The 14,515-nt window shown below is 39.2% G+C and overlaps 1 protein-coding gene and 1 long non-coding RNA gene across 2 annotated transcripts in view; one reads left to right on the top strand and one right to left on the bottom strand.

Annotated features, from left to right (window-relative positions):
• The window catches only part of WDR64 (WD repeat domain 64), a 62,240-nt gene extending 56,733 nt beyond the window's left edge, over window positions 1-5,507 (top strand). The window contains exons 25-28 of the mRNA XM_065679066.1: window positions 1,868-1,967; window positions 4,360-4,440; window positions 4,621-4,654; window positions 5,411-5,507. Of these exons, the coding sequence (XP_065535138.1) occupies window positions 1,868-1,967; window positions 4,360-4,440; window positions 4,621-4,654; window positions 5,411-5,454 (259 nt within the window). The 3' untranslated portion in view covers window positions 5,455-5,507. The remainder of the gene's footprint in view (window positions 1-1,867; window positions 1,968-4,359; window positions 4,441-4,620; window positions 4,655-5,410) is intronic.
• A 2,386-nt stretch (window positions 5,508-7,893) lies between these two features.
• On the bottom strand, window positions 7,894-11,961 carry LOC136014961 (uncharacterized). The gene is made up of 2 exons (XR_010613008.1): window positions 11,842-11,961; window positions 7,894-9,504 (listed from the first exon to the last, which is right to left on the bottom strand). It is a non-coding gene; the product is annotated as an uncharacterized LOC136014961 (long non-coding RNA).
• Between the last annotated feature and the right edge of the window lie 2,554 nt (window positions 11,962-14,515).

The raw sequence follows: 14,515 nt of genomic DNA, 5'->3' as shown, positions 1-14,515 counted from the left end.
CTGATGTTTTAGTTGTCACTGAGTAGTGCTTACCCTGATCAAGAGTCTCTCATGCTCTGCCAGTGAGGAGGGGTACAAGAAGCCAGGAAGGATCAGAGAGACAGGACTCTTGACCCAAACTAGCCAAAAGGTTATTCCATACCACAGCACGTCATGCCCAGTATATAAACAGTGAAGTTACCCAGAAGGCCCAGATTGCTGCTGGGGTTGGGCTGGGTATCAGTCAACTGGTGGTGAGCAATTGTACTTTGCATCACCTGTATTTACTGGGGATTTTTCCTTTCTCCTCCTAGTTTTCTTTCCCCTTATTATTTCCCTTATAATCTTCATTAGTAGTAGTAGCAATATTATATTGTACTTTAGTTATTAAATGGTTCTTATCTCAACCCGTGGGGTTTACATTCTTTCAGTTCTCCTCCACATCTCACCCTGGGCTGGGGGATAAAGGGGAGTGAGTGAGCAGTTGCATGGTACTGAGTTACCAGCTGGGTTTAAACCACAACAGCTGCCTTCTAACCAAAGCACTCTGGGACAACGGCATATCTCTTGGGTGCTTTTCTATTACTCCATTTAGGTCAGTATCCTGATAACACTTATTATTCCTTAGAATTCTTAATAATGTGAGTAGTCCTACTGAAGTCTAAACGCTAACTTATCAATGTAGAGAAGTGCTCGGCTGTGTTTGAAGGACTAACCCCTGTAGTCTTTTTGAATAGTTAGCAATTACTTTGAAACCTCTGGAATCAAAGATATTATAACTAAGCCAGCTAACTTTGAAGAACCATTCCATAAATGACATGCCTCTGTCAAACTGTCACTACTTGTGGAGGACTATTCAACTATTTCAGTAAAGGAGAACAGCTATTATACATTAGAAGCACATTAATTAGACTGGCAGCAAAGCCTGCTTAGCTGTGCAGAGAACTCGGGAAAAAAAAGATAAAGCGGACACATGTTGCACAATAGAAAGTTTCAGTCTTATTCTATATACTCTATTATGTGCTGCCACCTTAAGACTAACTTGATGCCTCTGGATTAATTGTACCAAATGTGTAATGGATAGCTAGGCAGCCATCATTCAAAAGGCTGTGTTACTTATGGATGCTAGGCTTTGTTCTTTAGAGGACACAGAAGCTTCTCTTTGGTCAAGTCACTTATCTTTATGATACTACTACAGTTTGATTATTGGATAGCTGTCAAGTCACTAAGTTATATTTTAGAATTTCAATTAACAAAACAAGTTATAAATGCTAATTACAGATATCGCCCAAATGTGCATATACCTGGAAAAGTACAAACCCAGCTGAATAGCATAGGTGCTTACAGTTTAAACAAGCAGCTCAGGTTATCTATTGAAAAATGCCAGCATGTAGACAGGCCCATATAAAAGAACAGTCCCAGTTTCTCTTTGTAGTTTATAATACTTTAGCTTGTGTGACCTGACTTAATTTTTCTGATTAGAAATGAAACTGTTAATCTACACTCCAGATCATTTCTTTCCAAATTTGGAAACCAGATATATGAGCAGAGGGAACTTTCTTTATTACTAAGCAGCATACAGGAACTGTAATTAGAACTGACAGAAATGCTGAAAAAACATTATCAGACATCAGATTAGCATCCAGCTATTGTAACTACTGTTTTTTTTATATTAACATTGCCAGCCTTCTAAAGATGACAAGCCAGTATCTGGTGCTAGTGAAGCACTTTGTGACACCTATAAATGTCCTAATATAAATTGTATTTTTGAAATATATGGAATAATTTATACTTCAAAATAATTTTATTTTGGAACCAGCTAAGAATGTTGCATTCAAAATTGCCATTTTTATAGGAGCATCAGATTTTTTCTGTCTTGTCTTTACAGGTGGAAGTCACTGACCAGACCACCTTCAGATTTAAAAGGTCTTAAACATATGAATACAATTCAGGACTCAAAGTTTTTCAAATCTCTAGCTTCTCCAAAGGTAGCTAACATATACGACAAACTTGTTTCTGTCCTGTGCAACATATAGGAAATACGATTGTATATCTCATTTAGAAATTAGCCATAAATAATCCTACATATCCTTCTCATTCAATGGGCAAGCTAGAACAAAGATGCATGAACAGAAGGACTGAAGAACCCTCTTTGGTTTTCATTCTCATTGTTTCACACTTACAAATTCCAATTTAGAAGGCAGCACACAATGATTCACCAATGATTTGGTTTAACAGCATTAAAAAACCCTAGAATTTTCGCAGGCTCCAACAGAAATCCTAAGTATCTTACATTTACTCGAAGGAAGTGTGAAAATACTAGAACAAGAGTGAATCCCTGATTATACACAATAGTTCTTTTAAAGTTCCCATAAAATCAGAAACCAGGAGAGTTCTGAACTATTTTAGATATCATTATAAATATTTTCTATAACTTGAATTAAATAATGGTCAAGGTCATCCATTTTTACCTGGCTTAGCCCTTAAAAGTCATGGGAACAGATAAAAATTCTCTTGCAGTTGTAGCAGAAATGGAAAAAGATACAAATCCTATGACCACTTGCCAAAAGAGCTTCCATTAGTACCTTTCTGACCATTCTTTCTCTGACCCAGAGGTAATTGGTCAAAAGCCAGTGAGGGTTATGAATGCTTTAAAAACCTCTCCTAAACTTTGTGGTACCATGAGTCTCCTATGTACCACAACTCTAATGTGGCCAGCTAAGGTCCAAACAGTAGTCAGTAAATAACGGCATTACCCCATGTGGCCAGCTACTTTTCTCTGAGTACCCCGGAAGAAAGAATGACAAGTTGAGTGGAAGACACCTCTCCACTGTTTATAGAATCATAGAATCTTAGAATCATAGAATGGTTTGGGTTGAAAAGGACCTTAAGATCTTCTAGTTCCAACCCCCCCGCCATGGGCAGGGACACCTCACACTAGACCCCGTCGCCCAAGGCTCTGTCCAATGCAGCCTTGGGATTGAGCATTTACCACCTCTTAGGGCAACTTGTTCCAGTGCCTCTCCACTCTCACAGTGAAGAACTTCTTCATTATATCTAACCTGAACTCCTCCTGTTTAAGTTTAAACCTATTACCCCTTGCCCTATCGCTATCCTTATCCTTTCTCGCCAGCCAGTTCTTCCTTTCCCATTTGTCCTTGCTGACAGGGACACCAGGGATTGAAGATCAGCTTTCATCTAGTCTAGGTGCTTGGCTATTGAAGCTAGTGGATTACTTGCTGCTACACAAAGCTAGTCAAGTATGCAGTTTTGAGGCATTCCATCATTTCACCCCAAAACAGCAACAAGTTGGTGAGCTCCCTTAAATCAAAGTTATACTAGTCACAAGTGCTCCACAATCTCCAGAGAAGCCTGTGTTTAAATCACAGGGAGACTGACACACCTACTTTTTTGTAGAAGGATGCACTACAAAGTATTGGCAGTTGATCACTGGTCCATGTCTGTTTAACAGTTGTATATACAGCATTGTATAATAAGAAAGAACAGTTAGTGGGAAAAATATGTTGATGCTGGGTATAAAACATGAAATTTATTGTAGCAAAGTCAGTGGCTGAGTACATTGTAGGTCAAGACAATAGAGGTAGGCTCTGCTTTGCATTTTACATAGTTGTTTGGAAAGATGACTTACTGGAGGTCTCATAGCAGAAGATACATGATAGATGTTAGCACCGGAGTCTCCCTCTTATTAAGCTTTTGATGAGAAAACGTTTGATTTCCTACCATTTGCCTTAGAGCTGAACAAACCAGTGAACTTCAGTTTGCACTTTAGACTAGAGTGCTGTTCAGTGGCTGTGCAAATACCTAGAGTATATGATTAGCTCACCATAATTCAGTTGTCATATTTTTCTGTAATAGGTAAGGCCTAGTAATTAATGAGCATGAATAATGCTGAAAATTGGCAGACAGACACTGGAAGAGATTCCTTTATAAATGTTTTACATTGTTTAAGATGTGGTATCTTTTAGACTGTTACTACATTTCCTTTATTGATCTTATCCAAGGTGTTAATAGGTCAGAGAACTAAGTGTTTAAAACTAGCTTTAACTTAGGTGATAAAAGGTATTTTGCTGTTAACTCTTCATGCTGTGTTCCTTGGGAAGCTGGGATTTTGCTGGATATGCATTTTCTGTAGTAGAATAATGATCCCTCCTATTTAAAGAAAAAGAAAAAAAAAGTTCAAGGTAGCCTTTACATGGTACAGAGAAAACCTGTGCATAAACCCTAATCTCTTTAGATAGTAGTGATATACATTTCTGCAGATAACATGAATCTTATCATGCAATCCCATAACAGAGCTAATGTCTTCATTATCATTTGTCTTTGGCTAGTAATACATTGACTTTGGCTTCCCTTGGTCAGATCTATAAACAACCTGTGAAATGTTATGAGCCTGGAAACAGACGGGCTGGTGAAGTATTTGGGTATCTTCCTATTTATAAGGTAAGTATAAGTGTTTTCTACCTTTTGCAGTGGCATTCATAAGGCAGAAGCCTTTAGCACTGGTAAATTATTACAATCATATACTCTGACATTGTATGGTTAACTATCTGCTTCTCAATTTAATTTTCAAACATGGTTTGCATTACTACCCATCCAATTCCATTCTCCGTTTGGTGGAAGCTCGAGAAGCCAACTGAAGAGCGAATGCCACCAAGTGAGTATTCCAGACACTTGCTTCTCCTGTTCAATCTCACCTCATTAGCTTTTTACTCAGACTCAACTGTTTAAGCCAGCCCCCCAAAATTAATTCTTATTTGCACAAAGACTTGGCTATCGTAAGTTAATACTGTTTTATAGGTACTATTCCTTTGATTTATTGCAAGCTGTCTAGCAAACCCTCCTAGGTTGTTCCATCTATGGAGAAAGACCAGAATGTCCACAGGTGTTTATCCCACCTATCATAGGATGGAAAGAATCACCCCTAGTAGAGGTGATGATCTCTTTTTATAGAGGGTACCTAGAAAAGTAGCTTGGATGAGCCTCTAGAATCTAGATGGCTAGTTAGGTGGGATGAATAGGGTACTCTGCATTCAAATCTATATGGCTTAATGCTTGTGCATGCAGCATTACAGAGTATCTCAGAAAACAGAAAACTTGGGAGCACAATGTTCAAATAGTTGGCAAGTATGCTATCCTTCTGACCATTATTGTGCCTTGGAAATCTATGTTTCATTTTCTTCCAGAAGAAGAAAATAAAATACAGAGGGTCTTGTGCCTTGGCAAATTAGGAGCAACTACAATGAAGCCAATGGCACTGTGATGGATTTACAATGAAATGAGATTAGACTTTTTCTATGAGCTGTATGCACAATAAATATTTTCTTTTGTCTGTGTTGTCACAAAACACTATCACTTGGCCTGTTCACCTGAATATATTTATTTCTTGAAATTTTGCAATTTATTTTTCAAGGTCTTCAGAAGAGAAAAGCTGAGACACCAAGTGCCACTGGATAGACAATGCAGACAGGTGGAGAACAGGGTCAAGACAAATAAACATAGTGTCCATCTTCAAGGCAAGTGGATTAACAGGTTCCTGTTTCTTTTTGATTTTTAATTATATTTAAATCCATTTCACAATTAAGTAGAACATCTAGAAATCAAACCTTTACTTCTAATCCAGTCTTTCATGCAGATAAAAAATTCTGATAAAGACAGTGTATGGTTATAACAAGATACTCACAGAAAAGTCTATCTCACTCCACTTTTTGATGGTTAAGAAGCAAAAGGACCTTACTGTGATTAACTGCTTAAAGATTCAGAGCCATATATCTGCTTTTGCTAGCCATATAGATTCCTCTGAAGAACAAGAAATGTTATTCCAGAGGTACTGCTCTAACCTTTCTCTCATTTCAAGAACTTCTGTGTCCTTAGCTAGGCAAAGAGATGATGGGATGTTCTGCAGGTAGCACAGATATGCCAAAGTATTGTAGTCAAATGTCTTCATTTCGATTCCCTTGTTAATCACGTGGAGATAAGACAGAAGAAAGATTGAGAACTAGGTTCAAATAATGAGAAACAGCCCTATTTAAAGATACCATTAAAGATGGCATTCTCCTTTACCCAGGCTCTGCCAGCCTCACAATTACTCTTGGTAGCAAAGTTAACTGTAATTTGAGCTTCGTGAGTCACTACAAGACAGATTTCTGTAGCCTTTTTAAGCCTTTCCACCACAGTGGTTATATGTTTTTTTTTAAGTGTCTAATGTGTCAGAACTCCATTTTACACTCACAATCAGATAAATATCAGATTCACAAAAAGGAGTTAATATATCCTGCTGTTTCTGCCTCTTAATTCCTTGCTTATGCTTTCAGAGAGCATGTTCACCCTCTAAACCAGAAGACTACATGCTGAGCTCACATTCAATTCATTATCAGTCACGGTTCCCTGAATCCTTCCTGGCATTTCAGCATTCCCAGACACTGCCACAACATGACACAGATCACAGAATACATATTCTATCATCCTTTGTTTCACTAAAGGTACAAATCATTGCCAAGTGTGTCACTGTGGTAAGTATTTAAGATAATTCCTGGAACTAGTGCCATTATTACTTACTATCGGGGGGGGGGGGGGGCAGAGCGGGGAAGGGGGCTTCTGTATTACTAGTAATGAATGGTGTTTGATCTGCAAAATTTTTTTTAGCAAAACATCTTGTGGGAAGGTGTTTAAAAATACTATTATCAACTGTTCAGGATCTGGCTGGGGTGAACCTAATTACATTCCATATTATGTCCTGCTCAGCAATAAGAGTTTATGGAATGGAGGAGCAAATCAAGATATTTGCTGTTATGGTACCTTTCTTCCCATGTAACCATTATGCACGTTGAGGCCCTGCTTCCCAGGAAATGGTTAAACATCTGCCTGCTGATGGGAAGCAGTGGATGGATTCTGTACTTTATTTTGTTTGCACATGCAGCTTTGCTTCGCCTATTAAACTCTCGTTATCTCAACCCACAAGATTTCTAACTTTTGCTCTTCCAAATCTCCCCTGCATCCCACTGGGACAAGTAAGCAAGCAACCAGGCGGGTGCTTTGTGTCTGCCAGAGTCAACCCACTACATAACCACAATTAACCTTGTGATTAAAACTAAAATCAAGTTTGTCTGACAAACCAAGTGTCACCAGATAAAATGTAATCCCTCATTTACTATCTGTGCTCCCTTCATCTGACCCATGATTTAGCAGTTAGCATATGAAAGGTAACACCCTGCGGTTCCATGAGTCCTATTTGCCTTTGAAAGACAGCTACATCAGCTCTCTTCCAGTTACTGGAAAATTTCATAGTCTTCAAAGATTATTAAAAGTGAAAAGTTCAGGTTTAGAGAGCTCCTCTTCCATTGCTCTTATGTGTCCTGCTTTATAGTCATGCATGATTTTCTCTTTGATATTGTCCCTATTTATAGTTAGAACTAAAGTATTTTACTGTGGCTGCAAGATGCAGAAATCCTGCTTCTCTTCAGTTGATTAACTGTTTACTTACTCAGAACTATTTACTCATTCTTTCATTTTTACCAAACCCTTAGCACCGATAGGATTTCATAGGTTCTTAATTTATGAATTTTACTCTTTTCAGTCTTCCTGTCTGCTCCTTTTGGTTTTCCTTATTAATTGCCCATGTTTTCCAAGAGCTGATTTGTCTACTGTGGCATAAATAGACTCATGTCTATTTATGCCGCTATATTCTCCATGGTGCAGAAGAGCCCATCCACAATGCAATACTATTCCCAGTAACAATCAAGTGTTTAATCCTATGCTGAATGAAATCAATGGACCAGCTCTCAGGAGTGAAGCACGCTGTAAGGATAACTGTCAAAAATGCATGATATGTTGTAACTGGATGGAAAGCTGCTAAAGATAACACCTTACTGTTGTGCTATTTAAACTGTGACAAGATTTTAGCACTGTAATGCTCTCAGAGAATTTTTCATAATTCATTAAATTAACAAAACCTGAAGCAGTTCAGACTGGGTGTCATTGCTCAACGTTACTGTTTACTTGAAGAGTACCAACTCCTAGGGCTTTATAAACACCAAATGGAAACTGGTCCCAGCCCAAAACATATTAAACAAGACAATCCTATTGTCTTAAGCATCATGAGAAAAGCAGAGATGCTTCATTTCTTTGAACAGACCATCTACTAAGACACTGCACTGCACAGAATTCAAGTAGAAGAACAGTTGTTTATTGTGTGCTAGAGAATGCTATTGGAAAGAAATTAGGCATAGAGCAGCATACCAGACAAGTGATACTTCCAAATATACCCACTCATTTTCAAGAAGTCTTTTCAATGCTGGATGCAGTAGAAAGCTGTGTATTAACGGGCTTATTGGTATTAGCTGTGGATTTTCTCTATGTAGATGTCTCTGTATTCCTTTGCAAGTTACCTTCTTTCCACCATCATCCACAATTACATTGCAGGCCTAAATGTTCCAAGTGTATCAGCTGTTCCATTGTTCCAAATCATTATTGTATTATGGAAAGCTATCTTCAAAGGATAGCATCTTTCAGCACGGCAGAAATTCACGGTTGTGCTGGCTGCAATAGTTAGTTTGCCAGAATTTCATTACAGCCCTTGCTAGTGCTTTACAAAATCTGGGACGTTCTTCAGCTGCTCTCACCCACTGGGGTAGTTCAAGCTGTATGGCATCAACAGTGCCAGAGCTACGGGAACCAAAAGTCTTTGTTATGTATCCACCACTATAATAGCTCCCATTATTTGGGCTAGGATTGGATGGAGAAGGCACACAGACATAACTGTTATCTTGTTCTTCAACATATTTACCCAAACTTCTGTTCCCTGCAACCAAAGTCTGAGAAGACACACTAACTAGCTGACTGGCCAGATGGCTAATTGAGGAACATGACGTAGAAAAGTCCCTTGAGTTAAGAGAAGTTTTTGAAAGAGTGTAACCTAATTCTATCCACCGTTCAGGATGTGCTTGTCCATGGATATCCAGAATCAGGCCCTCTGTCATCTGTCTTTTTGCAGTGGTCAAAAATCCCATGTATTCCTCCCATGCCTGTTCTGCTTGGGGAATTCCAAAGCAGGCTTCTTCCTTTACCCTGTTAGCATCCATCTTGAATCTCTGAAGGTGGTTTATAATGATATGTGGGAAGAAGCCACCAGTAATGTTGTTGATTTCTTCAGCAAGAGCTTGAGCGACCTCTATAGTATACCTGTCTTGGTTGGTAGACACTTTGCATTTCTTATAACTTCGGATACTTCCAGGAGGACACTCATGAGAGAAAATACAAGAGGATGTCTTTGCATCCCAACAAGCAGCCTCTCGATCAGGGATGTCTTTGGGTTCCATTGACCCACCATGTGGGACAGAGAGAATCAGGTTCATGTTGCCCACTTGATACTCTGTGAAATTATTATGACCAAATATAACCTCTTTGGTGCCAATGGATTTCAGAAGCAAATATACAGTGGAAAAGAGGAACAGATACATATTCTTCATTTGCTGCTGGAAGACTCAGCAGTATGGAATATATTAGTACCTATATAAAAGAAAAAGGGTTTAGATTAGTTACTGCTGGAAGCATATGAGAGACTGTTCAGCTGCTGCTGGAATCATTGGTTACTGATTAACCTATTTTAATTTTGTTCCATGTGGCACAAAGAAGAAAAGTATTTATATGAGAAACAAAATGGAATAAACCACTTAGTGTGGCTAGATGTAACTCAAGCAGTGTTTCCAAAAGAGAGTCTCCCAGCATAACAGGGTGAAGGAAATGGTAGATCACTGGGCCTCCTTCATTTCCCCTGAAAGCACAAACTCTATTTGATCTTCCTATCTGATCCTAGAAAAGCACTAGATCCCAGTAAAATATTTGAAATTTTTTTTCAACCAAAGTCTCCCTTTTTTTCACCTCTGAAATTTAATAAAATTTTAACAAAATTTGCTAGAACATATGTATCTCATTGGCCTGTATGAAATGTCTTTCTGTTATCCACATGACTACAGGACGTAGAGGCTATGTCAGCTCAGACCAGCACTAGGCTCATGTAAAATAAGCAGATTGATAAAAACTGAGTGCTACGAAGCTCCACCTCTAGCTGTGCTTCAGGCTGAGTTAATTTGGTAGCATTATAGATTCTTACCAGTGAGTGCATTAAGGAGTAACTCAATTCTCTTTAGTTTTTAAGTCTCCACTCTCTCCAAAGGAGCTAAGATGTTTCTAAGCCTTTGCTAACTCTGCCTTTTTTTGGAAAGCTGGAATTCATCAAGATGCTGGCAGTGCTTTCTGGTTTGAAGGCATTACACCTTTAGAAAGATTAGTGTCTTGAGTGTAACTGTATTGGATGGATATAAAATGAGAGAGTCAAGTCAGTGAAGAGCAGAATAAAAAAAGGATACTTTTCACTTCCATGACTAAATAAAAACTCTCAACGTAGGTCAGGAGTATGTAAGCAGATGCGTTTGAAGATGAGGCAGGCTGCCCTGTTGTCTGTCCTGCCCCTATCATTACGTCACCTGCAGAGATACAGAGAATAAGAGGGGCAGACAATGGACAGAATAAAAAAAAAAATCTGCAAGAATCCGTCCATAGCATCTGGCCTGAGAGTGTGTGAAAGCAGACAGCAATATTGAGAGGGCAGGATATAGTATGGAAGCACCCTCCCAGCAGGTGCCTACTCTTGGAAAAGGAAAGGGCAATTTCACCCAAATGCAGCAAAATATTATTTTCCCACTATGAGGCAATCCTGCTGACTTTTTAGAGATAACCGCTGCTACCCACTGAGCTCATCCACACTGAGGAACCTGTATGTGAAAAGCAAACATCTGTCTACCTCTCTTCTTTCTGGGCTGAAAGTACCAAAACAGTTGAGCTTGACTCAGATCCCTGAGAATCTTACCAGTTTTCCTACAGAGCATAATTAACAGCTTTTTTAATTTCTTTTTAACCTTTCAGTTAACAAGTCCTTTTACTTGAGCTACTGGCTAAAAGCAAGTTTTTCCTCAGATTTCCTTGAAAGACAGACCTTCAACTACTAGTTCACTGTCTGCATTACCAGAAACACTAGGGAAAAGAATATTTCCAACCATCATTCAAAAGCCCTTTTCTCAGAAAAAGGGGCTGCACATGCAGAGAGCACAAGTGCAAGAATAGCTTACCTCAGGTGTACTGAGGCTCAGCACCAAGTTAAATAAGTCAACAGCAACAACTCCCAGGTGCTGCTCATCTGCCCCACAAGGACTTGGGTTTCCTTTGCTTCAGGCTCTCATCTTAAATAGGATGACACAGCTGTTCCTTTCCCACCCCCTGCCAAACTGTTTGTTATCATCTGCGGCAGCTTGCTTGTCTTTTTGCAATTTCTTATTAATGATTGAATCAAGCTGTTAACACTACTACATCAGGCCTTAAAGATATGTGGAGAGAGAGCTCTATAGAATTCCCAAACTGGAAGAAAGTTGCCTCAGCATAGCTCAGGCTCTGGGCAGACTTGGAGAGTCTGGAGGACCTTTATGACCCCAGACTGCTTTTCTGGACAACATCCAGGGGCTGCAGAGCTAAAATGTGAAGTCACAGTAATACAGGCTAGAACTGCTATTTTGGACTTCATTGTAGCAAAGCACACACCTTTCCAAAGGATTTTAACTCAAAGGGATGGTGTTCAGAGAAGAAGAGAAGCATGTGCAGCTCGAGGGATATGCTAGAAAATGTACCTGTTTGTTTTCTTCAACACAATGGTAGAAGTCCACGTGCATAAGGAACAAAATAACAGGCTCCATTTTCTCTGTTGATCATAGCTAAACTTACCATGAGGTTAAAGAAAAATCCACGCTATTTTAAACTGGTAGCAATCACAGTGGAACTAGTTTGAAGGCTTACCTATAGAGAAAGAGAGAGAGTTGTTCCTGCCTCTGCACCTTCAAAAGTGAAACTGGACTGACCGTGGTGCTTTGCTTCAGCTGGGGCTTCCTCTGTTCCAGAGGTCTCCAGAGGCCAGGTTGAGCCATGCAGCTACGTAGCACAGGGACTTCAGCTGCACCCGGATGTATCATTTCACAACAAAGGATGACAAAAGGGAAAAAAATATGCACTGGTATACTAGAAGCTTAATGTGCTTTTGTTCTCTATACTGACATATGTTTATGGATATCAAAAAAGAAACAAACCTGCAAGCAGCACAACCACACCAAGGGAAAGCTCAGAATAGTCAGTACCATCAGTAAAGGTGGCAAAACTTGAAATGAAGAGGGTTTTGAGGTTTAATGGCATAATTCTGGTTTTAATTTTTGGAGTCTTTTGGAGGAAGCCTAGGAATTTTTCTAAGATTTCACTGTAGGAAAGGCGATAGAATACAATTGGTTTTGTTCATACTCATCTATGCATTTAAAGCAATCTGTTATGAGAAAATACATTTTCTGCACTCAGAATCAATCCAAAGTATGCCTGGCAGAGAAAAGAATTGGAACAATTGGAGATGGCAAACTGAAAAGTCCTCTGAGTTGAAAGATAAAGACAAAAAGAGTGGCAGGGTGGGGACAGGGATGTCCTTTGGAATACTGGAAGCAGAAGGATCTCAGCATGAAGAAAGGAGGAAATACGTCAATTTATAATAAGAAAACACAGAGACATAAAGAAATGTAGAAAATAAATAAATAACGAAATGTAGAAAAAGATAGACTACTGGTGTTTTGTTTTTCACAGTGAATCAACCAAGTAGGCTTCAGTGCAGGAGTCTTCCATGATGCTGATTCAGTTTTGCATCCATGACCCAACATAGTATGATCTCTTTTCCTGGTGTGTTCCACTTAGGTTGTTATTGATATGCAGCAGCTCACAGCTACATGTTGCTGACTGATAGGATCCCATTCTGCTTCTCATTATGTGTCACTTCAGAATATTTTTAATAAGGAGTGAAGAACCACAGTTAACCGTCTCTTGGCTGTGATAACTGGATGTACTGTCTGTCCTTTTCAGTATTTTCTTAAAGAACAAATCAGCAAAATGCACCTCTTTTCCACATCTTCTTTCAGGCTTCTCATTGTAGAGTAAATAGTGAACCAGGTTCCTCTAAGCTTCTACAGACAGCTGTGCAAAATATTAAATTACTTCTGTGGTTTTTTTGCAAATGGAAATTCCTTCTAAAAATTAAATCATTTACACACCCCCACCAAAAAAATTGTTGGGCCATTACATGAAGAGACAGGGGTTAACATTCTAGTGCCTCTAGAAATATACAGAGCCTGAAAGATTTTATGACTGTTACAGGTAATATTCTGGCATGCATGTGCCCACTTATAATTGCAAACTGCTGCTGCAAATACACATACTTCAATTGTTGCTTATGAACTAACAAAAATGCTTTCTGGTGATACATATATGATGAATTTCGAAAAAAAGCAGCAAAAATCACCTCTAGCCCCTGAGCTACTTCATCGTGTTTTGACAAAAGTCTTGCAAGCTTCAGTGGGGTTTTGCTTGGATTTAGGATTGTACTCGTTGGCTTAGTTCTCCTATACATCCCTGCCTTAGAACTGACAAACCTCTGGTGAGTAACAAGACAGCATTTCAGATCATTACTGCATTATACAAATGTTATGTCTATACAGGTACTCAAAATGAATGCAGTCAGCATCTAAAGTTTCAGAGAAAGTGACTGGGTGATATGTCTGTAGCTCATACATCCTCATATTGACAATGTGTACAAGTTTTCTATGAAGGTAAATAGAAATTTGAAATATAACTCTTTTATGCCTCTTCTGTATTGTAAACACCAAGGAAGACTGCATTTTTACTTGTGTTCAGTACATTCATAACAGAGCACAACCTATCATTGCAAGGCACTGTATCGAGCTTGCGTAAGGATCTGAGTCTGCTGACAAAGAGGAACAGATAGATTGAGATGGCTGACACACAGACTGCCTCAGGCATTGACTTTTCTGCCTTCCTGGAAATTGTTGTTCTCTGATGTAAAACAACATGGCTGGTGAATCAGCCAGCTAGTTAATAACACGAACTAAAATAGATGTGTTACATACTGCTTATCACTCTAGAAGCTAGACTGGCTACTGAATCATTGTGGTAATCCATACTATTGATCTGGAGCTTTTATGGCTTGTTTCATTCTGTTACAGCTGGTCATCTGCTTTAACTTCTTTGACATAATGTATGATCCCTGTTTAGACTACTTGAGTTTTGGTAAACTACAGATTAATAAGAAAGAAGGAACACACTCTGTGCTGGTTTTGGCTGGGATGGAGTTACTTTTCTTCCTAGCAGCTGGTGCAGTGCTGTGTTTTGGACTTAGTCTGAGAATAATGCTGATAACACACTGATGTTTTAGTTGTTGCTGAGTAGTGCTTACCCTGATCGAGGACTTTTCAGTCTCTCATGCTCTGCTGGTCTGGAGGGGTACGAGAAGCCAGGAAGAAGCACAGACAAGACACCTGACCCAAACTAGCCAAAATGTATTCCATACCACAGCACGTCATGCCCAGTATATAAACTGGGGGGAGTTACCCGGAAGGCACCAATCCAGGCTCTGGTCAGGCTGTGT

Source organism: Lathamus discolor, chromosome 5, assembly GCF_037157495.1.
Source record: "Lathamus discolor isolate bLatDis1 chromosome 5, bLatDis1.hap1, whole genome shotgun sequence".
NCBI classification, from domain to species: domain Eukaryota; kingdom Metazoa; phylum Chordata; class Aves; order Psittaciformes; family Psittacidae; genus Lathamus; species Lathamus discolor.
This window is presented reverse-complemented; position numbering and strand designations above follow the sequence as displayed.